General features: G+C 44.9%; 1 protein-coding gene across 5 annotated transcripts in view; it reads right to left on the reverse strand.

The window, feature by feature from the left end:
• ZFAND6 (zinc finger AN1-type containing 6) overlaps positions 1 to 15,121 on the reverse strand; it is a 40,159-nt gene extending 25,038 nt beyond the window's left edge. The window contains exons 1-2 of one of the 5 annotated variants that reach the window (XM_031587717.2): positions 15,058 to 15,121; positions 6,686 to 6,780 (exon numbers count right to left, since the gene is read on the reverse strand). Coding sequence is in view for 1 of the 5 variants with exons in the window: in XM_031587713.2 (XP_031443573.1) it covers positions 1,900 to 1,913 (14 nt within the window). In the remaining 4 variants the exon portion in view is untranslated. Of the gene's footprint in view, positions 1 to 1,899; positions 2,022 to 2,875; positions 3,027 to 6,685; positions 6,781 to 8,751; positions 8,908 to 14,744; positions 15,031 to 15,057 lie in introns of those variants that run through there. The other 4 variants (XM_031587714.2, XM_031587716.2, XM_031587718.2 and 1 more) reach the window with 4 other exon arrangements.
• Positions 15,122 to 24,592: the final 9,471 nt, after the last annotated feature.

The raw sequence follows: 24,592 nt of genomic DNA on the forward strand, positions 1-24,592 counted from the left end.
CCTGCAACACCCCAGCTACAAGTATCAGCTCCACGTCCTTCCTAGAAACAGCCAGCTATTGAGTGGGCACAGCCCCACGCCTGAAGCCATGGACAGATGTTGCTTTTTTTTCTTTTTCTTTTTTTTTTTTTTTTAATTTTTTGTAGGTAGGGCTGAAATGTTCTAAGATGACATTATTCCTCCCCCCACTCCCCCCTTCTGCCTTAGGCACAAAGCAATTAACAGAAATGATCGCTAAACCACTCTGGGAATAGGGGGAAGAAGAAGAGGCCAGCCTGCTTGGCTCAGGCCACTCATTTAAAGCAATGCAAGTGAGTGTAGCTGGCTCTGCTAGCAGCACCCAGAGGACCACTCTGCCAGGGAGCAGCAGGCACTCAGCAGGGACCCCAAGCCCAACAGGGACCCCGAGCCCAGCTACTGTTTGCAGGACAGCCCACTGCCCTCCCTAAGGCTGCAGGGCTTGGTTTACAGAGATCATCCCATGGGAGGTGCACGACCTTCACTAAGTCACGTTAGCCAGAAGCAGAGCACAGGGTGACCCTGCAGAGAACCACCCACCCCACAGCACTGGGAACTGGCGAGAACAGTCCCTCTCTGCATTGCCAGCAGGATAACAGGTCCTGCAATTTGTATGTGGGTTTACAATCACTCTAAGAATCTCTTACATCAGAGATGTGCCAGAACGGGATGCACAAGCAACAGATAAATCCCACAGCACACTCACAGTGTTTAAGATGTGCAGATGGAGCATGTGCAAGGGAAGGTTTTATGAACAAGGAGCACTGGAGCAACCAATCAGCGTGGGGACAGCACAGGTCCAGCCCCAGCTCTGAACACTGTAGCCCAAATACAGAAGCTGTACAGCTGTGCCAACAAAGCAGTACACTGATCCTTCAGGGCAGATCTGCTTTCTACAAACAGCCTGTATTAGAACTGCACACGTGTGGTGAGAGACCAGCACTTCACTCCTATGCTGAATGAATCCAGCAAATTGATCCCAGATAACGTGTCTTCCCTAACTAAGTTGAGAGGTAGAGGGGACCAGGGAAGAATGGCTCCTCATACACCAAGCATCATGAACCAAAAGCCTGCCTGATGGATGCAGCCTTGTTCTGACTCTCAGCCTTTGGCCAAACACTTGAATTTACTTCAGTTTAACAAGTCTAACACACATACACATAGCATCATTTACAGAGATGGAAGGAAGCTGTTTGATTCTTCTTGGCCCCACCTGAGATATGAAACCCAGCCACTTGGCCTAGCAGCAGTTGTAAATTAAGAAATTAATAAAAGGTAGGAGTTGGACTCAACAATTCTTATGGGTCCCTTCCAAGTTGGGATATTCTACGATTCTAATCAAACTTATATATATATCCCTTTCCAAATTACCTCCCTTTAGACCAGAGAACTGGCTCACTCCTTGAGTGCATACAGTCACTGCTCATTCTATAGTATTTCCAAGGTATCTGATCTCCAGCATTAAAAACGCTGTGAGCAGAGAGAAAAAGATGATAATTCAGACCTTCAAGCCAGCAAGATGCCACCACGTCAGGATGCCTTGACGTCGTGTCAAAAAAGCAATCCGTACCCACCGCTTTGGGAGAAAGCAAAAGGGCTCCGTGCGAAACCGAAAGCGTGAGGGACGCTTTAATAACCACACTTTGGTTTATGCGCAGTGCAAGATTCAACCATGGCTTTCCACAGCCGTCCTCTTATCTCGATTAGTCACACAAATCCCACCAAACTCTTTAGTGAGGCTCAACAAGTATTAGGGCCACGCGCATCGCTTTCCGACTGCCGGGAGGAGCTGTGTACAGACAGGCGGTTTTGTAAAAAGAGGAAAAGAAGGAAAAAAAAAAAAGGCAGGAAATATTTAGGGAAGCAAGAAAATAAGCTCACCCCTTTGAAAGCATTGTTCTGTACGTGGCCTCGTCCAACACACTTGTCAGAGAGACCAGAAGGACGGCGATTCACGGCCCCACTTCTCACCGCAGCCCCGACTTCCTGGCTCGCACTTCCTGCTCCCCTCCCTCCCACCCCTGTCCCACGCCACCCTGGCAAGCCGGGCTCATCCTGCTCCTCAACGTCCCTCCGATGCATAAAGTATCGCCAAAAATAGTGTTGGGAAGGGCCTTAAACGCCACGTCTGGGACAAGAGACTAAAAATAATCCTCCCTCTAAGCAGACACCCGCTGTCACCGGGCGATGCGGGGCTCTCAGGGCCCCGAAGGGAAGCCTGCTGGAAGGACACGAGTCGTTCCCTGCCCGCGTCGCTCCGGCAGCCCCGGCCGTTCGGCAGAGCTGAATAAAAAGGAGGAGAGAAAAAAGAATCGCCGTGCCTCGCATGGAGTTGTACGTATCTTTGTTCTGAGCGACATTCCTCTCGCCGAGCACAGCCGGCAGCAGAGCGGTCTGCCGTGCTGTAACAATGGACAATTGGAGACAAGCGGCTCGGAGCGAACGCTATCGCTGAATAATCCAATCGCAGCTGTCATCGTTCGTTAGCTCCAATCTCATCAGAACGAGCGAAGTTGGGGCTAAAACCCAGCTCTCCCTCTCCGTAACATTGTGTAACTCCGCACAGCGCATCACCCCCGATATTTCCGAATTCCCGGTCCGCCCGCACGGCTCGACCTTCCCCGGCGGAGCAATGCGCTGCGAGGCGCCCGGCGACAAAAGAAACTCGGGCAAGTTTGAGCCCGGCGCCCGATTTCCTGCCTAAAGAGCCCTTTTGTTCTGCTTCCCTGCAGAAATGTTAATATTCTGCCATCATTAGGAAGCAAAACAATGGAAAAAAGCCCCACGCGCGTGCACTTCGCCGCCCCGGGGGGCGAAGCGCGGCCACACGACGCGATTAGAAGGGGAAAATGCCTACCCACGGATCGCCACAATTTTCTGTTCGCTTCACCCCAGATTAACTTCACTTGGAGCTGTGCTGCGGAGCAACCGAGCCTGGCCGCGGCGCCCCGCCTACCTCACCGCTATTGGACGAGGCGAGAAGGCCCCGCCTCCCCCCGCAGGGTTACGCTCGGCGATTGGTTAATCCGCGTATCCATTATAGAAAGAACTTTTCCTTGCCAGCAGGTTAGGTTGGCCCTCTCCGAGCACTCTGGGCGAGCGGCTTCTTAAAGGGACAGCGCCCCGCGAGGCTCAGCCCCACGCGTGCTCCGCCGGAGCCCCCACGCGATGCGCGGCGCCGCCCCTCCGAACAGCGCGGCGGCGTTGAGCGGCACGGAAGCACAGCGAGTCGCCGCTGCGGCGAACCCGGCCCCGGTCACGCGTGGCACCGTGCGAGACGAGAGGCTCCGTGGGTTCGGGGCCCGGCGACCGGCGCAGTTGCCCCGGGAAGCCGGCACGCCGCCTGAATTAGTAACCCGGCTAAAAATACGCGCGCAGGGCAGTTCCACACTGCGCTCCCGGTTCGAGGCGTGAGTCAGCACGGCGCAGGCAGGAAGCGGCTGCCTCCCGCTCGCGAGGTGCTGCGCGCTGCCAAAACTTTTCGTGCTTATTCAGCCTTCCCCCGGCTCGCCACATCTGCACGGAGCTGCTCGAGCCCTGACGGCCGGCAGCGTTTCCCACAGCACGGCTTCTTCGTGCTGCGCAAACAGCCGGCGCTGCTGTTGTAAGGGTTTCCCTACCCGTCAAATGAACGCACAGGAAGAGTCAAAACGAAACAAAGCGTAACAAATATTTCACAAGCACTGATAAATCCCATTGGAGAACAAACCTGGGGTGGGCCAGAGAACCGCAACTTCCCTCATACACCCACCAAGTACCAGCAGTTACACAATACCTCACCAGCAAAGTTGCCTTATATAAAGCAGTTTCAAGTGCTTATTTCTAGGTAGCTACCGATATGAAGCTAGATGAAGCTATCACGCTTGCCTGCATAAACACATTGGGGTTGGCTTGTTGCTGTAGAGAGGAAAAGCTGCTCCTTGTTTCTGCTTCTTCCCACCTCTCCCCAGGCAATGCCTCCCCCACCCCCAGCACAGACACCCACCTTAACTCCCCCTGTGCCAACCACGTCCAGCACAGCTCAGCACGCTGCTGTTCCACAAACACTACCAAAAAAGAATGCAAGCACCTTCTGAACGCACGTCTAATTCCCCTTCAAACACTCACATTTGCTTTGTGCTACCTTATATTACAGGCTGATCTGTCGCACCACAAATCCAAACTGAACAGGAAAGCAGCAGTTGTTCAGTTAATGAGCACAAAGCACGACAAGAATGGAGATACCTTTGACAGGATTTGCTAAACTTTCCCTACAGAACTAAAATCTGAGCCGGAAGCATCAGCTGTTAACCCTTATGTTTGAATCCAGTACTTCATAGGACTTCAAGTTATCCCGAGGGCAACCAGGAGACCATACTTTCACAGCACTTCTGACCACAGCTATCAAAGCAATGAAAACCAAGCACGTAGTTCATGCAAATAAAGCATTCCAGCAAAGCGTCTTCCAAGTATCTCAGTGACCAGTCCTGGAAAGCTTCAATTCAGAGCACATTAACTTTAGGCCCATAATAACAACAACAGCAGAAGTTGCACATCTTATCAACAGAACTGCTCAGCACTAGCAGAGAACGTGACAACTGCAAACACTGCTTTATGACTATCAGGAGGAAAATAAAAATGTTAACCTATAACTAAAGAAGTCTAACCACCTGGCAACTGCAACAGTGATGAGAAATCACTTATCATTAAACATCCTGCACTTGAACTCACATTTCTGTTAACCAGGCAGCTAGTAGCTCCTTATCGCAGCACAAGGGAGAAGTTTCTTCCTCCTTCCTCCCCATCTTTCCCCTCCCAGCCACACAGCCTGGCCTACTCCCTCACCACAGCTCTGGTGCTCATCAGCCCCTTCTGTGCACCTCTGGCTCACTGATCTGGCAGAAGTTTGCTCACCTCCTGATAAGCCAGAGTGTGGCTCACTCACTTTGCGTGGGGGAATGGCAAAGCAGCTTCTCTTCTGTTCAGAACGGACCTCCTTGATTTGCTCACCTAATTTCATTTTAAAGCAAACAAGCAACATTCTACTATCTCACTAAGAATGCCCCAGGAATAATTTGCTATCAGCACAGAATTAATAGATCCCCCCCACAAAAATCTGTGAAACAGGGGGGAAAAAAAATTAAATCAAAACTAGGTTCACAGTTGGCCCGGTCTCACCAAACTGGAAATCGTGGGTACACATCTGTATTCAGATGTTGGAAGTCCACATTTAAAAAAAAAAAAATTGCTACTCTAGTTATTTCCCATGCTGAAATCTAGTGAAATTAATCACTAAAAAGCCTAATTTATAAGCTCGGTTTCTGAACACAAGTAATCTATTTTCTCTTCAAACTCAGACACTACACAGGATGTGCAGGGATATCATTTTAAGGTCTAGGCTGAAGTTACGGCTTCATTACTCTTACAGTATCTGTAGTAATGCAGAAAAAATAAAAATAAACGAGCAGATTGCAGCTGCAAGTACACTAAACAGGGAAGCTTTGACAGCAGTGTAAGAGAGATTCGGTTTGCTGCCACTGAACTTTGCTCTGAGGACAACAACAAGAGAGCACCTGACTCTCATTTGACTATTGTAATCATGGAACAGCTAAAAGCCCATTTGTTCTGTAATTTTAAATATACAGAAGACAGTAAGTTTGGAGGACTTGACAGCTCAAGAGATCAAGACCAGAGCCTTTCATCTTTAAGTCACCAGGTCCAACAGAGACCAGAATAGTAGCAATCAAAAGCTGCATGCGAAGGCTGTGGAGGGATTAGATACAGAGATGGTTACTTGCTATCCGGTTCCCAGATCACTGAATCACAGGAGATTTCTTCACAATTTGCACCTGTTTTCCACAGGTCACAAATACCCAGGACTTCTGGATTTTATACACGTTAATAAGTAGCAAAGCAGTAGAAGTGCTGCTTTGACACACTGAGCTTGAATTGTAAAAGAGGACTTTACCCTCCTGTTGTCAACTGTGTCAGTGTTACAGCATGTGCTGATTTTGTAGAACAACCATAGCTGTCTTTTAGTTTTATTTGAGATACTTTTAAACTAAAAAGTTAATGTTATAATACTTGTTCGTAAGCAGCAGTTCTCAGACTTGCTGTATAAGAGATCTTTGTGCATCAGTTTAAAAGCACATAAGCATAGGAATTTCAGAACTTTGGCATTTGAGAGATGATTTCAAAAGTTAGCAGTTTTACTACACCTAAACAACATGCCTACGTAAGGACCTAAAAAAGCACCCCTGCATGATGAAAAACATTCCTTTCCATATTCTTATACATTCTCCAGCAAACCATTGTGCAGCCTCTAGAGTCAGTCAGTCAGGGGTAGCTTCTTTCCAACTTGGTTTTAGTTTAAAGAGTTTGCAAAAGTGCCTGGAAATGCAAGGCAGGATGGGCAAGTTGAAAACAGGTTCAGAGTGTATGTTGACTGAAGGTTCTGGAGAGCAGGTTCATTGCCCTGGTATGAATAACACTGCTGAAAGTGATCTCCTGCACTACCCCAGCAATACAAAGTTCCATAGCTCTTGGTAGCATACTGCTTCCTGAGAATGATGTTGCTGGTAGCAAGCCAAAGTCCTAGAAACTTCACTGTCCTGAGCAGTAACTAAGGAGGCCCGTGCATATAAAGAATGCAACTTGTTACCCCAGGAGCCCGGGGAGCACAACATACCAGACTGATGAGATTGCAGTAATCTTGAAGAACTTCCTGAGATTTCCCTTGCTGCTTTCGATCCAAGATGTACCACTGCACGGCAATAATCAAACCTGGAAAGAACAGAGAGGTGCATATGGTAAATATCAGGCCTCCAGCAGAGCAGGCTCAGTAGTTGCCTGGACAGCCACAGACCCTGCAGTTCAAATAGCTATCTCAGATCACCCACAGGTGAGCTACCATGAGAACTTATTGAAGTTTATCCACGTTACATTCCAACTGCTTCCTCCTGTGTAGGGAATAAGGCAGTAAGTGAACAGCTTTGATTTTCTTTTTCATGTTTTTCCCTCTCTTTCCTTCTTGCTCCTCTCTTATCTCCTCACATACAAGCTGCACAGCCATAATTGTTCTCAATCACCCAGCAGCTGCCATGCTGATATTATTAAGTTTTTTTAATATATGTATTTTTTAAGATCAAATCAAGGAATTACATCTTGTACGGATGCACAGCTGAGGGCTGCAGCATGAGATGCCACAGAACTCTTTTCAGAGTACCTGAGAAAGGATCCAAAAAGGATTTGGAAAGATTTTTCCTTGTCATCAGGTAACTCTCGGGTGGAAAAACAATAATAAAGCCAGTTTCCACTTAATTCAGCACGCTCCATCTGCATCTGTATATAATCTATAATACTCTCTGCAGCTTGAATTGAGTATGTTGAGCACAAGTCCAAGTCTATTCAGTACTTAATTAAAAAGTGAGCTGCACAACTATTAGCCGACAAGAAAATGGAGCCAGGAGTTTGGGTACTTCTAATCCCCTCCGAAATCAAACTGATTAATACAGCTGTTACAGAAGGACACACTCTTACAGAAACAGGGATTACCTTTATCTGTAACCATGGCAACTTTTCACTAGTTTATGTCAGTGCTGCTCCCCTGATAAGTTGCCACTATCTCTTTCAGGCTATTTGTACAAGGTTTTGTATGCACCATCCGAGACCGTGAAATAACAAGAAGCTAAAACGTAAACTTACTGTTCTTAGATCACTCTCTCCAAGGTGTATTATGAAACACAACGTTTGTCATCCGTGTCAACAACACACGATTAGGTAAGTTGATTTTAATCTGTTATTATTTTAATGATTCCTTGTTTTGTAAGGCAAAAGCTATTTTAAGAGGTATCCTCAGGAGCACACGCAGGATAGAGGAAATCCTTCCCTGCTGAAGACGCTATCAGGAAAGCAGTAAAATCAAGGAGTGCTGCCACTGATGTGTCAGCTTTGATACCCAGCGCCATAAGGAACAAAAAACCAAGCAGGAACACGCTGTTATTTTGGCCAGAATAAATATATTACGGATGAGGCCAGAGCCAGCCCCCTTGTTCGAGGCTGGGCAGTAATTAATAGGAAGAACAGGTGTACGGACTGCAGCAGCACATAAACAAACCAGGCAGAGCTCAAAGCGACAGAAGTTAAAGCAGACACGGGAAAGAGAGCAAGGAAGGAACTGGCAGATTCGCTTCCCCCAACTGCTGAGTTACCACCGTCAGCAGGGGAGGACCAGCTTTCTGCGAAAGGAATCATTTCAGATGACATCAAGCCAAATCACTTGCTTGGAAGCAGGAGGAGGAAAAGAGCAGCTGCTTTCCTCCCCCCTCCACTCCTTAAAGTTCAGAGGGCAGCTCACAGCACTGCACCCTTCCCCGCAGCGCACACGCTTTGGCACAGCTGAGAGAGCACGGAGCCTCAGAAGAAGCAAAGGACCTCTCAACTGCCCCTAACTCTTACGCAACACCTCCCCGTGCGGGACGAGCCCGGACAGCCGCCCAGAGAACGGACTGCAGAGCAGCGCGGCGCACCTCGGGGCAGCTCCCTTATCCGCCCAAGGACACGCGTACAAACACCTCTGCCCCGGGACGGCTCTGCGCACGCAGCCCGGCGGCCGCGGGAGGGGCGGGAGGAGGAAGGAACGACCAAAAAAGGGAGAAAAACAGCCCCGAGCGCGGCGGGGAAACAGAACAGAACAGCTCAGCGCCGAACCGCCGCCCCCACCCGCAGCCACCGGCCCCGCCGCCCCGCTCTCACCTGCTGCCGCCGCTCCCGGCCCCGCTCGCTCCTCGCTAAACTTTTTCTCCCCTTTCTCCGTGTTTCCTTGCCCCGAGAGTGACGCGGGCGGGCGCTGATTGGAGGAGGCGCCGAAGGAAGGCCTGGAGGAAAGGGGGCGGCGCCGGGCCCGCCGCTAATTAGCGCAAGGAGACGGCGGCGACGTGAACCACAGAATGGTGTTTAAAGGGACCGCGGCCTGTCCCGTGCGTTGTGCCCTTGTGAGCTGCCTGGGGCGCTCCGCCTCCGCTTAGGGTTCTGTCGCGACCTACGATACGTCACACGATAGTGCTTTCTGTGCGGCAATGTACCGCAGCTCACGTATTGCACCTGCACTACAGCCTGACATTGCTGCACCTGCGATAGGGGTCGTGGGGTGACATTGAAGGGCGATGAGCGACTCGGTGGCTGTTAGCAGGCGGGGGGGGGGAGGACGGGATTCCAGAGGGATGAAACAAAGCAAATAAAAGAGGAATTTTATCTCTTGGGCCGAGACCGGGGGAGCTGTAAGGGAGGTCAGAGCAGCAGGTGAGCCGAGTCTGGGAGGAGAAATCCAGGGTTGTGAAGCTCCAGGGAGCGGGGCAGGGCAGGGAGATGGGCAAAACATTTCCATCTCTTATCAGGATGTTTAACAATGTTACAGAAGGCGTGCTTGTTTTAGGGCAGAGGAATTTGAGGCTATTCTGAGATAGGCATTGCAGGAGGACACGGGGTGTCAGCAAAAAGAAAGTCCCAGAAGAGATGTTCCGTTGCTTTTCACTGCCTACAGTGAGCCCAGCAGGCAGACCCGTAAGCCTGGCAAAGCACTGAATGGCAAGAAGACCCTTAATTATTATTGTTTTTTTAATATCTGAATTTGGATCAACACTGGAAAATGCTTCTGTGACCGGTGTGGAAATGCTAACATAGTTTTATAGCTATTTTGGTAGAGATTATTCACACTTGGCTGCCTTTGCTGATGCAATACATCTTCCAAGTGGCAGGTTGCATGAGCAGAAGATGACCTGCATCTCATGTGGGTATCACAGCATTCCCCACAGCATTATTTGGAGTGCTTTCATGGTCTTGGCAGTAATCACAAGGAGCTGTGGGGAGTGATGATCACATTCCTCCAAGCCTCTCCGTGGTCGCCTCTTTTATGTAGTTTTTTTATAAAGAAAACATAAAGCCCCTTGGGTTCATCTCCAACTACTTTATTTGTGCCAGGTTTCATCTTGCTGTTAGAGATATAGAGGTTTACTAGAAGGGTAGAACAAGCTCTGTCTGTTTAGAGAAAGGCCAGCTGATTCTTCTGCAGTTGTGAGCAACCAACACAACAGCTGGCAAGGAATAAAAAGGGAAATGCAGACAGTGAATGAGATGGATACCTCCTGCCAGGAGATATTGACCAGCAACACATGGTGGAACAAATGTTAAGTTATGGCATCAAATGTCAAGGGGAGGCAGCAGAATGCTCAGATGTGATCTTGCTTGATTGCGAATGAAGCTCGTCAATTTTCTGATGTGCCAGAATGAGAAGGCTTAGTCACAGCAGTGCTGGAGTAAGTGGATTTCTTGAAATATTCAGAATTGGTATGTTTGGTGTGGTCAGAAACCACAACTCAAAAGAGGCAAGCAAGTGGAAAATAGGGAACATGGAGTCACATGTCATCTGCAGAAGGGCCTGTAGTCAAACTGTCTCTGAGAGAGAAAAATAATGAAAAAGGTGGCTGAGATGATTGGGTAATGGGATGCAGGTTAAAAAGTGAATGTACATCTTAAACAACTGCGAGTAGAAGGCATATTAATGAAATTGAGTTCAATTTTCTCATTTGAAGACCTCAAGACTGATAGGCCAAAAAAATAAGCGGTGTTTGGAAAGAGGGAAGTGTCTGATCAGGGAAATGAGTAAAGCAGAGAAGGATCTCCTGGACTTGGAAGGGACCAGAAATCAGCTGAAGAGGATGGAAGGTTAAAGGTGGCCAGTAGATGAAAACAAAAGACTGTTTTCTACAGAGAACAGAAAAGAAGTTAAAGGCTATTTATCCACCTCAAGTTGATGATAGCAAAAATGATAGCAAAAACTTTGATTTTTGAAGAATACACAAGTGTTAGCAGGACATAAGGTCACTAAAAGCACATGGAGTTTGATAGGCAGTACATGGAGATGAACATCCCAACAACCTCATTCTACCAGACATTTTGCTGTGAAAGAATAGTCAAAAAGAAGCTCCAAGCTCCACACTTTCAAGTGAAGCCCCTAGTGCAAGCTGAAACACCAAAGAGGGGTGTGAAAGGTTTCTCAGGTCTGCAGGTGATTTGATGATGTATGGGAAGATAGAACAACCCACGAAGGTTACTACCTCATTTACAGTGTCACAGCTGAAACAGTGTTTAATCTCCTTGCCTGCATTATTTAGATATTTGTTGCATTTTAAGGTTCCTGTCACCTTGACACTTTGGCACAATTTATTTCCACATTCTTAAGGGCCATCTGCCTCTCTAGAAAACGTATGCAGAAAAAAAAAAAAAAGTTTCTTCTAATTTTTTACTCCCTTCTTCCTGTTATATTTGATCTATATACCAGCATATAGGTGCTTTTCCTTTGGTTCCTGTTATGTATCCTTCCGCTATAGCAGCTTGTTAGTTCTTCTTTTGCTAAAACTTCGGAAATTACTTGAGGAATCTTAGTAATGTATTCATTTTGAGATAGATGTATCTTCAGAGACAGTAAACAGAAAGTCTCTTCTTCAGTTCAGTGGGCTTTGGATCAGGTGTTCAGTGTTAACATCATTTCAGTTCTTATAACCTAGTTGTTTGGGGCCCAGCATGCAGCCCCTGAGACTGCTGAGGATTTCACTGTGGCATTAATGAGAGAGGAATCAGCTTCTGCTTCCTGAGAGACAGCCTATATAAATCCAAAATAAATAACCCCAAAACTTTCTTGAACAGCTGAGTCTCAAATGAGATTTGATTTCATTCTGAATCTCGATGATTATCTTTCCTCGGTCACCCTGACCTCTGTTCCACTCCATACACTAATGGGATGAGTTGGAGTTTGTTATCCAAACCTACTGGAAATTTGGTCCAATGGTCCTTTGGCAGTGCTCTTTAATCAGCAGCAATGCCAGCTCTCTCTTTGAATGCACACATTCAGAGATTTGTAGAATTAGAATCCAAATCCTGCTTGTATTTGCAAGCCCAGAATGCCATTGACTTCAAGGGGGTTGCAGGAGCTTAGCCAACAGCCAAAATTGGCCCAAGATTTTCAGATTCCCTCATGCTTCTGTTTATACGATATTATCATCAAGAACTAACAGCAAACTTTATGCTGCATTTCACTTTTATATTACATAAAGGGTATTTACTGTGCTGATGTTATATAGTTTGCAAGAAAGATGCACATATAGAAATTTAAAAAAAAAAATGAAACCAACACTGATTACCATTAGGATTTCCATCTTTCAGTGTGCATTTTCCAAAACAACCCAGAGATTATTTCTCACCAGGAAATGCAGAAATGAAAATCCCATTCCTTGGCATTTCTGTGTGGCATTCTGGAGTCTTACTCATGCAACCTGTGATTAAATGGTCAGAAGAAAAATCAATCTAATAATGTAAAAAAAAGTTAAATGCTGTGCTTTCATTCTCTGTGCACTGGTTCCCCGATCAGATTCCCTCCCTGAAAAATCTTCATGTTTTTGTGCCTCTCAAGGGGCGGGAGCAGAAAACACACTGTGGGGAAAGCTGAATGGTCACAAAGAACTACAGGGGGAAACAAAGGTAAAGGCTGAGCATGAATGGATCAAACCTGTGAAAGCAGGTAGGTGGGATGCCCAGCAAAGCCCATCTGACTGCCCGACAGCCAGGGCAGCACATCTGCCATCACAGCACTGCCTCAGAGCCAGCTGCCTACTGGCACTTGGAGCTGCGGAGGGGACCTTGCAGCACTGCTGAGTGCCTTGCTTGAATGGGGCACAGCGTAGGATGGAGATGCTGCACAGAGCCCTGTCTGCTCAGCATTTTCCAAAACGAGGCAGCTTGTTTTGCCACACCATTCCAAATCTGGGAGCCTCCTTCTAGATAGTCTTGTTTGGAAATCCGGGCTGGGGCCTTTTAAAGACTTAGCAACTCCCTAGTTAAGCTTTTAATATCCACGTTAAATAGATCACTGTGTGTGTCCTGGTATTCAAGAGAACAGTGGGCCATTCTTGGCTGACGAGTGACTTCTACACAAAGAAATTATTTGGTACCTATGTGCTTTTTCTCCTCCTGCATGTGCTTTGTCTGTGCATAGTGCAGTCTTTGAGAGAGGGACTTGTCTAGTCCTTAGCACAGCAAACACCAGCTTCCTTAAGAGCCTCCATGCTCCTCAGTCCTCCCCTCATCAACAGCAGCCTCTCAGCCCAAGGGCCTCTGCGTAGGCTTGACTTTCACCCTGCTGTTCTACAGCATTTTATTATTAATCACTATTTAAACTTCAAATCTGGAGTCCTAGATTCTGTAATGCTAAATTATCCATATTCCATGATTGCTAAACCCTTGCCCAAACAGGTGACTGGACAGGATGTCCCATGGGCTAGCGATTGGTCCAGCTGTCAAGCACTAAGCTGTGAGTTTAAAGAGCTGCTCTAGCAGGGCAGCAGCTTCCTTCAGCCACCAAGAATCAAAAGCCTCCATGCACACAAGAAAGCTGCCTGCCTGGCTGAGTCCTGGTCCTCACAATTCAAGGTGAGCAAAATTGCTGATCCCTTCGAATCATTTAAAATCAGCAGAAATGAGTGCATCTCTGGGGCTGCGCTTGGCCAATTTTTGCCTTTGCAATTTTTGTTTGCCTTCGCTACACGTAGCAGAGCTCTTAGCTAATCGTGTGTCACTGGACTTCTGGATTTAGAGACAAAGAAGCAGCTGGCCTGCTCTGTGCAAATAGCCTTGGTGCTCGGCCACAGTGGGGGCATTTAGAAAGCAAACAGCACATTTGACATGGCTGTCAAGGATCTAGATACAAATGGTACAAACGTCAAAGATGTCTGTCCATCCATCTACCTGTCCGTTCAGGAATGCCAAGAGCACCAGCCTACGGCAGGTCTGACACTCTTGTTTGTTCTGTTCCTGTCCATCTGACCTTGCTGTTTCAGACAGGCTATTTGTCAGTGCCAGAGAAATCTGCCGCAACAACAGAGGGAATATCTGGTGTCAGTATTCTCCAGCTTCTTGATGGAAATATCTCATTAGAGAAACTAAACCGGCGCTTTGATTGCTTGGAACGAAGCCGTTTGTTTTGCGAAAATCTCTAAGCTGTTATTCACTTCTTGTAAAGTTATAATGCCTCAAGTCTTATTCTAAAGCAGCCTTGGATAGCTGGAATGACTTGAAATTTGCAACCAATAAGAAAATTTTACAGCAAAGCAGAGCTGATCAGTGCTTCCTAAGTGCAATAATTAATCTTTTCTGTCAAAACGTCATCAGATTTTGCTGGATTTAAGAACAACAAAAATGTTTTATTGGAGAAAGTAATAAAACAAGACATTTCCATGGCTTCACATATATTTCGAATGCATTTGACATTTGTATCTTTTCCTGAGAAAATTTGGAGCTGAAACCCTTAATACACCCAGAACAAGCAGTTCGTCCTGCAGCAGCCAGGTATTTTGTCACAATCGGCTTGGAGCTGCCTCAGACTTTGGCAGAGAACACCAAATGTGAAGGGGATGGCTGCTGTGCTGGTGTCCTACCTGAGGAAAGAAGCTGTGGACTTGACATATTGCAGTGTAGCCCATGTGAGGACACAGCTATAGAGTCAGGGAACACTAGAGACCTTTCTACCTCATTCCTATCCTATCTCTGCTACATTTTGTAAAACTAGATCTGGTTCACTCATGTAATGTTTAATTTACTTTGATCTGAAGAAATTCTGGTGCCCCAGTTCCCCTTATTACCTTTTAACATCTTGTGCACTGTACAGAACAAATTAAAAACACATAGCAGCAACTTACCAGCGTTACACAGGAAGTGCCTGGATGCTCTTCCAGAGCAGAAGGTTGGGGATTTGGATCATGGATGAGTCAAAAGGTGAAGAGAGGCTTTGTCTTAACATCTCACTCCCAAGAACACTCACACTACCTATAGACAGCTCAGCTAATGCTTCTTAACATGCGGCAGTCGATGGGAAGCTTCAGCCATCTGTGATTCCTGCTTTCTTTCCCACAATTCGTTCTCTGTCCATCTTTCCCCCTCTCTGCTGCTCGCTTCCCCCTCTCCTGCTGCCCTGCAAAGTGTTTACTGCTGGGTAGTGGGATTATGATTTACCAATAATCCAGGAGATTATGACATCAGAGCACTCCCTCCATCACATCCTTTCAGCCTTTTCTGCTTTTTCCCTCATAAAATAAAGAGAAAAATCAGACCATTAGAAACACAGACATTCTCGCAGCCTCTCCTGTGGCATCACTGCTGCCCTGATTACATTTTTCCCTTTGCCTCCCCGTGGACATGTTGGTCAAAATATACGTCACACTGTGTGCACACACTGAAAAATGCATCACTGTGTGTCAGTATGAGCTTTGCATGCACAGAATTTTGTGACACAGTGCTTCTTGTGCTGATCATTCATAGACATAATTTTTATGTTTGCTCATATGCATTTCAAAGCTTTCTCTTTAAAAACAGGGAGGCGGGGGTTGGATTTTATGTTTAAAATTTGTGACATATTTGTGTCATGTGTTCCTCCTCAGTCCTTCAGTCTTCATAATGACTTCATGCTATGGTCTAATTTTTGCAATAATGGCCAATTGACAACATTCTGACATTTTACAGGCTTGTAAAATTTTCCTTCCTTTGGGAAACTGCTAATTACCAGAGTTACCACAATAAACTAATCCTGCAGAAAGAGGGCAAGGCACCGCAGTACAGATCTCAGTCATGAAGAAGTTGGAATGTGCAAGTAATTAGTATTTTTCACAAATATTGCTTTATAAAATCTACCTTCCATTGTGCTTTGCTCTCTTATGTAGTGCCCTCGGGAACCTGCTTGGCAATATTCACCTTACCTGTTTTCTTATCCTTACTAGTACAAAATAATATTTATACACACCACATCAAGTTCACTAACACTCGCTATGGATTATGGTTAACATACTGCAGTTAATTTGCTGGCATACCTAATTATACAACTGAATACATCAAGCATTAAGTTATATCTACCTGACAGCCATTGATGTGGCTGTTAAACAACACAGAAGCACCCAAGCTAGCTTTAAATGAAGCACAGGCACTGCTACCAGCTTAGCCACGCCGAGCCACGTGGACTGTAAAACCAGTCAGAATAACCCCATAAATATCTGAGTCCCCAGCCTGTGCCAAGCCCTGGGTTATGAAACCAGAATACTACCAGTAAGCAGCTGGGAGGAAGGGATGGTCACCCAGCTCAGAATCAAGGTGGGCCCATTTACAGTGCTGGCAGAGATGTGCTGGGGTCTGAGATGCTGGGCTATGTACTGCAGTATGAGACACACAACTGTTTGTGCTACATTTATGCTGGTGTCAATAACGTCCAGCAAAAAGTACTTGGGGAAGCACTGATCATTGGAAGCACCACTATGAAACGTGCTGGAGTCCTTGCTCTTGGAAGGGAGGAACTGGGAGAATTACCAGCCATAAAACAGAAAGCTATCTGATAACAAAACATCCCAGTGTAGTTCAGAATCAACTGTAAGTCACAGGTAAATCAGAGAAAGCAAAGCAACAAGCAAAACAGAGAAAGCCATAAACCTTGAAGACCTGTGTATTGGTCCATATCTAACAACAAAAGTTACCTCTTCCTGTACAGCATATGATTAATAGATGCACAGGGCAAAAAGAGGCATAACTTCACTACAGTACATAGTGAGCCTTTCCCAGCACACTTGGGGCAGGTTTAATACAAGGGCAGTATTTACACTCGTAATATTCTGTGGGAAAATTGATCGTTTGCATTGGCACCACATGTAAGAAGTATTTCAGTGGGGTCAGGATTGATTCTGCTCCTCAGCAATGGGATCCTGCTAACATCTGGGGAAATATTTGAGTAAAATTTCTAAGGGGTCAGATCCTGTGAAAGACTTGACAACAAGGAGTAACTGCACATGAGCTCTACTCATTTAGCAAAGCAGAGCAGTTATCAGACACACAGGGGTTGGGAAGGATGGGGTTTTGATGTGAAGCATCTAATAAAGAGCTACAAAGATGGACAAAGACAGGGAGCACTAGCTGGGCACATTATTCCTTACTGCATCACATGTGTTAAATAAAATAAGGCCCAGAAGGAAGCACTGGAGAGTGGTGGAATTTAGGAAGACATCAGTGCTTTGCTGGCTAAATGAAGTGATGCCTTTTTATGGATGTTTTTTTTATGCATTAAAATGATTCCCTCCTGCTGGCAGGGTGATGACTAAGGACAGATCTGAACAAATAACACTGACCAGTTCTGTGCATGGACACGAAGCTTCCAGCTGCAGTTGATCCCTTCCCTGGCTGCTACTTTTATGGCCATGTGTACACCAGAGAATCAACACTTCAGCTTTGCAGCACTCTTTGTCATGTCAGGGTAATTAAAAGGATGCCACTGCACCTGGAAGAACTATAAAAATGTCCTTATAAAAGCCTCAACAGTATTTAATATTTTATTCATTGCGATGTTGTTGTGTTTTGCCTGCAGTAAAACAGCTTCAAGGAAGCAAGGCACTACAGCTAAAGGCAAGCAAACATTTTCCCATCAACACATTACTTGAGCTCAGAGCTTTTTTTTTGTCTTCCTATTTTGAATCCTTCTATCTAACAACCTTCCTGCTTTCAAGAAAGAAAGAATTACTTCGCTAGAAGCAAGAAACCAGGCAGAGTTTAATCTTCCATTCCTTTTAAATGTGTGGAAAGGCCTTGAAACAAAAACTTTACTTCCCAAGGAAATATATTTCATTTTTTGGTCTTACAATGCCTGAACTGCCTTGCATCTAATGTTCTCTCCTGTTAGTGACTCAAGACCTAAAAGGAAAAATAAAGTTTAATATATACAGAAGGACATTGATTTCTATGTTACAGAAGGTGTTGCAAGCCAAACTGCACAAGCATAGACATAGCTATTAAGGGAAAATTATGAAGTTGCCAACACATGTTCAAAGTCACACAATTGGTTTCCAAAATACAGGTTCAATGTGTTCTTATTTGTCTATACTTTTTGATACACTGGGAAATCATCTGTTATTAGCGCTTTATTTTATAAACACGGAGGCTGGAAACTTTGTTTGGTTGAAATTCTTCTGTGATAACAACTCCAGAAGACAAATTCCAAATTCCAGAAAATCACCACCAAGCCACATGTCCTGTAGTACAACTACGCATTTTGGCACCATTCACAAATGAAGTGATGTTTCCATACATGAAGTTTCCCATAAGCACACTCTGTTTTTTCCATCCACCAACCTTGTGTCAGAAAAAAGGACTCCCCGCCTAAGATTTACAGACATCTTGCAGCACAGAGGGAAGTAAAAGCAGGCTGGGACATCAAGAAGTCCCCACTATGTTCTCATATGCTCAGATCATACACACACACACACAGGATGTCTGACTCATCCTAAATCCTGGATGTAAGTAGAGGAGTCCCAGGTGGAGATTGTGCCAAGAGTGCTATAAGCAACATGACTAACATCCATCATATGCAGTTTGTTTTCCCATCCTTTTTTTTTTCTCCCAGGGGAAGAACTGCACGTCTTGGCAGATACCATCGCATTTCCAAATACGAAGAGCTCTAAACTCTAGGAACTGCATCCAGCACAGGAAGCTCAGAGTGGTGATGTTTGAGACAGCAATAAGTTCCCAAATTAGTCTTGGAGACATGGATAGAGCCTTTCACCCACCTGGCTGAGCTGCACACTCATTTTGCAGCATCTTGTTTGTCCAAGAGCATGGCTGCCAGCCTGTAAATTAGTCTGAATGGTGAGGTATGCCAAGCTCAGCCTTTCTAGCATCTTGCTATATGGCTTAGATTTCATCAGGGAAGAAAAATTAGAGAAAGCTTGGAAGAACAACATTAAGAACCTGATCTAGTGGGAGGTGTCCATGCCTACAGCAAGGGGGGTTGGAAATAGATGATCTTAAAGGTCCCTTCCAACCCAAACCATTCTATGATTCTTAAAATGCAATCAACCTAATCACAGCTTCACCAAGTGAAGGCAAAAAGAGATGAACATGCCAAGCCAAAGCCAAACCCATGGCACATTCAGCCACATGCTGAAGGCACAGTCTCAGGGGGCAATCAGCCCTATTGTGACTTCTGTCCAACACCAACCTACTGACACAACCTAAAAAACAAAGCCTAGGAAAACATAGATAGCTTTTGCTAAAAGTAGTCCTATGTATCCAAACATGGAGTTATTTTGTTGTGAAAAATCAAACCTCACTTTTCAGATGGAAAAGGTAAGTCACTCACTTGGTTTCACTGAGTGCTTTCAGCAACAGAACCAGTGTTGGCCATTCTGGTCATTTTACTGTGTTTCAGTAAAAAAAAAAAAAAAAAAGTAGAAAGAAGAAAAAGGCATTGTGTGTAGCTCATGAAAAATAGGTGCGCTGAGTTTCTAATCTTTGTGGGTGTGCCTTAACTTTAGAAAGCCCAAAGGCAAATAGAAAACATGCATTTTATTGTTTTTGATCATCCTTGTGATTTTAAGTCATGCATGACTTTTCTAGGAGGCCTGACTCACAGCATTCTAATATGCTCATATTGGGTTGCAGCATCCCACAAAAAATGAGAACAACTGACAGAGCTGTAGGGGGATGCCTACCCAGGTGAGAGGCTCAGGGCAGCCCAGGAGGTAACAAACATTCAGCATTTGCCAGCATTTGCAGTTTCATACCCACAGCAGGCAGTTGGAGCCCAGCACTCCTGGTGTTTATGGGAGCAGAGAAAGTTAACAAAGAGCAAGGAGAGGCAAGGAATTCCTGCCTAATGCAAAGAAAGGTGAAAGTTTATCCTGAGAAAAACAGACTGAATCTCTAAGCACTATCAGTGTGTTAATGAAAGGTTGGGACAACAGAGAGTTTATATTGCAGAGCTGGTAACAAGAGATTCTTGTTTTTGTCCTGATTTCACCAGTGACTCACAGAGCAGGGTTAGGCTTCTTCACTTCTCATTTCAGAGTGGGTTTGACTTAACTGTAGACCCAGATGCTGTCACATTTACTCATGTTGAATAACACTTTCTTCTCTGATGACAATACGAAGGATAAAGGGATCAGTTACTACCGGGAGCAGATGAACAGAAACATGTTTGGAGCTCAGATTTGATCAGTTTGAGAGCCCACTGACTCCTCATCCATCATAGCTGGGGTGAGGTGACTGAGAACCATAGAGCACCTCTTCCATACCTGAAGCTGCAGTAGATAAGGTGAGGAGTTCACGATATCTTTCTGGAGATGGTCCTGAAAGTCCTCAACCTCAAACCCGAGACACTGCATCCAAATGGTTGGAGATCAGTTGACAGACCCTAGATTTAGAAAGTAAGTTTCATAGAAACTAATATTTGTTGTAATTGTAGGATTGTGCCTGTGTTGTTCAAAGAGGAGAACTGCCGATACCTCCTCAGATTTCAAATAAACTATATGCAGAATGAATTCAGGCCAATGTTTCATTAGTGCTCTTATGAAGGCCCTTATGTTTTCATTTCTGATTGGTAACTATTTACACTGTTTTCCTTTCCTCAGTGATCTCAAAGAAAACATTGCATCGCTAGATTTCCCAATTCCTAAATTACCTGATTTACACTTATTGTCATTACTTGAGTGCAAATGAATAAATAAATCAGGCTGGGCAGCTAAACATCATTGTGTATTAAATGCTTCAGAACTTAAAGCTGCAATAAAACCCTCAACTTTATGCTCACCAGCTCAAGAACTTCACACCCCCCTTTTATTACATATCCATAACTGACAGCAACATAAAAACACATCATTGTTTCTCCTGGTAATTTTACCATCCTGCTATTTTATGAGCCTATGAGAACATGCACCAGGTACCATATCTTGAGAAAGGAACTGGGTTACTGCCAAATAAAATGCTCAGGCCATTACTATGGCTAATATGCCAGGAACAATGGGTTTTTAAGTAATCCTCCACGCTTATATTACATCATTTATCCTGAAGAGAACCATGGTGCTGTGGAGGCTCTTTGGTAAAAGATAGCTGCTGCTAAGCTGGAGGAAAGGTGACAATCCTGCAGCGTTACATGAACGTAGAAGGTAATGAAGCAAAGAACTATATTGCAAGTTAATTGCTTGAGTTGGAGTTTGATGAAGACGTGATACGCTGCTCCTTGTTAGAAGTATGTCCCACAGTGTTTGTGGGCCAAGTGTCATCACTTGAGAGCGATGGCTGTTCCACCAGCACGAGGCGCCCCGCCATCACACCATTCCCAACTGAACTCCGGGACAGGGTTGTGACTTAGGGAGCGAAAACTTCACTTCTAACATCACACAGTTTTCTGTAGAAAGTTCCCTAAGCAGTCTGGCAACTTGTGAAGCCCAGCTCTCTTTGGCTTAGGAGAACTTCGGCACAACAGCTTTACTCACTGCAGTCCACGCACGTGATAACGCGTGGGAAGGTGTGTGACAGGCAGCCTCCAGCCAGAGAGCCGTAGGCACTTTGTGATGTCTGAGTTGTAGTGCAGATATAGCAGACTACTTAATGCACAATGAATCCTTCCTAAATGTGGTAGGAGGATCTATAGCTATCTACTGGACTTAGAGATGCATCATCAGCGCATTCCCTCAGTCTGCTCTATCTTCTGCTTCAGAAATGGCTGTGACACATAATTGAAAGATGGGAAGATCAGAGTAAAACATGGGGAAGGTGAGAAATTCACCTATTTTGTCATTTTCTTCATTCACTATGTTCCTATATTTAGTTACGAGCAGATAGTTCTTGACAGACTGACCACATCATGCCACCTATAACCCAGCCCAGTATGAGTGGAACTGCAGTACAAGGGAAGATCACTGACCAGACATCCTTGATACTCAAGTATCCGTCACAGAGAGCATTCACATCCCAGGACATCTCTATTTTCATGCCAGTCTCCTCCCCTTGCTCACAGCCCTGGGAACAAGGCATCCACATTACTGAATCTTCCCTCTGGTTCCCATTGTGTCAAATGCTATTTCAGATGGTGCTTGTTATCCGTGCTTAACCAAAATCATTAGGCAAATTATTTAGCAGTGTGTACAGGGATTTTAGCAGTGGGATTTCCATTAATATGGCCAGACATGCACAGCTAAACCTCTGCACTAAGATCTCCCTGCACAGTACTGCCTTAATAATCTTCTCAGTAGTTTGTTTTGTCTATACAGAGATGCTATAGACAAAGTGAAGGTAAAGCTTTACAGATTTTAATCAGCCAAGAGTCAATACTCCCTTTCTTCCTCTAGCCAGAAGAAACCCTGTGATGCTGTATGACGGAAAATGAGTGTGCCAAATTAAAAGCAACATAATAACTGGAACTGATTGGTATTGATCATTCCTTTGTAAGCTGATAACCCAACTGCTCTCCTCAAAATAAATTTGTACAAATTCCTTAAAAGGCAACAGTGACTGCTGCAATAGTTCCCCCACAATAACAAGTCAGCCTGCACTGACTCAGCATCCTTCCTAGTTTAAATACATCAGAAGGCACCAAAATCCCAAACTTCATTGAAGGGTGGGGATTGAAGAGACCTCAGCATTAGCCTGTGTCAACTATTACAGACACCTTGGCACCACATCCTAACACACACAGGGCAGGAACATAGACAGACAACACCACTGCAGGTGCTGAGCTTTAACAGTGAACTTCTTGTTTATCATTTTGGTTGTTTAACAACTGAACCTGCTGCAAAACATACCCTGGCATCAGCAGCAGAGGACAAGCTTTCAATGAGTAGTAAACAGGTATTTCAAGGTGTGAAGATGGATTACAACATTCCTGCCTCTAATCCCACTGCACCACCATTCAGACAGCTCCAAAAAAATCACATGCAAGTATTAGCTATATTCAGGATATCAAGGAGAGTTTAAACTGATGTTGTCCACCTTGATCTATCAAGCTGGAACAGCTCAGATTCTGCTTCCCAAGAAGTTGAGCTGTCTCCACAGTAGGGACAGAATGGAAGAAGAGGGAGGAGGGAGAGAATAGGAACCACAGTAGTTCTTACAAGGCATCAGCAGGCATGAATCAGAGCCCCCATTCTGCATTGTTAGAGCTCTGTGAAACCATTAAAAGGAATGAAATTGTAAAGCTGTGGGGGATTCATCTAGCTAGCAGAGCTGTCTTAGCTGGAAATTATGAGCTATACATAAGGAGGCTCTAATTGAAATTCTGTGGTTTGTATTAGCAAATAGGGCAGACTAGACAGTCTGTTTCAAGTATACACTTTTAAAAATAAATACTTATCAGAAGGAATCTATCTGGACTTTATTCACACCCAGTTGCAACACGGTTGATGTAAATGCAAAGTAGAAGCAAAACACGACCAAGCCATAACTGCAGCACTACTTCAGAGAGATGACAACACATGGTATAGGGCAGCAGAGTGGGAGTACAACCCCTTTTTATGGCTGGTGGCTAATAAATAAATCTTGTATTTTTGCTTGTAAACTGAGCGTATTTGGTCTGGCCTCACTGAGAGCCAATAATCCTGCAGCTTGGAAGTGACATTTTTACTGAGTCACTTGTCACAGCAGAACACCATTTGCAGTGTATTACTGGGGTTGTAAACATTTGCCTCAGCACTCCTATCTTGTTAGCGTTACCAGAAGTCAGGGAAGAGGTCTGCTGAACCTAAGCCCCATTTCAGACTTTGTTGTCCTGCTGTTTCCTCAGAAGACGATAGAAGCATTCACAGCTTTTTGGGATGGAGAGGGCACCTTTAGAGGTCCTGCCTCCCTTCTCCCAGGAGGACATACTGACAGTAAAACACATGTACAAGAGGCTGCAAGGACAGGCCTTGAATCTGCAGAACAGAAGAAAACATTTGAGTGGATGTTTTAGGATGAAAACATCAGTTTCTCAAAGAGATATAATAGCTAGAGACCCCCAATGTACCTAGAACTCCTGCTGATTTTACCAGAGGCCACAGTTAATGCAGACAGCCTTGCTTGGCAAGGCAATACAATAAAACCCAGTATTTTCTTTGTTGAGCATCCAGCTGGATGCCAGTAACAGAAAACTGGGCTACATCATGCAAGCATGTTGTGCTTTTACCATCTAAGAGAGATTAGCTTCTATTAGATTACAAGTTAATTAACTATAACTGTGGTTTATCGCTATTGCAATTACTTCCAATTTTCCATTTGCAAAACATTACATACTGACAGAACTATTTCTTCACTTAAAAATGAGATTTCACCCTTTTATGAAATCTACCATTTTAAACTACTTAGGAGAACCACGCAAGATAATTTAGTATACTAAGCACTGTAAAGAATCCTCCCATGACTGAATAGGAACCCACTCAAACTGACTCTCTGGAAGAAGTGATTAGCAAATAACAGAGGACAGACTGAAAAATAAGTTGTTCTATACCAATTTTCAAGTTATGTAAGAGTAGCTTCTATACAACAGTTAAAAAGGAAGAGTGCTTTCAGGAGCAAGGACCTCACATCAAAGATAAACACATAGGAAAATGAATTGACTCAGACACCAGTAGCAGTTTAACAGGATTCTTACAGCTAGCAAAGCTTACTGTGAAAGAGAAGTAATTCAAAGAGATAGACTGGATCAAACCATCCTTCAGATTGCATAACCAGTACTCAGACTTTGGTAACTTCCTCAAAACATGTCTGG

This window comes from Phasianus colchicus, chromosome 12 (assembly GCF_987193195.1).
Source record: "Phasianus colchicus chromosome 12, bPhaCol1.hap1.1, whole genome shotgun sequence".
NCBI lineage: Eukaryota > Metazoa > Chordata > Aves > Galliformes > Phasianidae > Phasianus > Phasianus colchicus.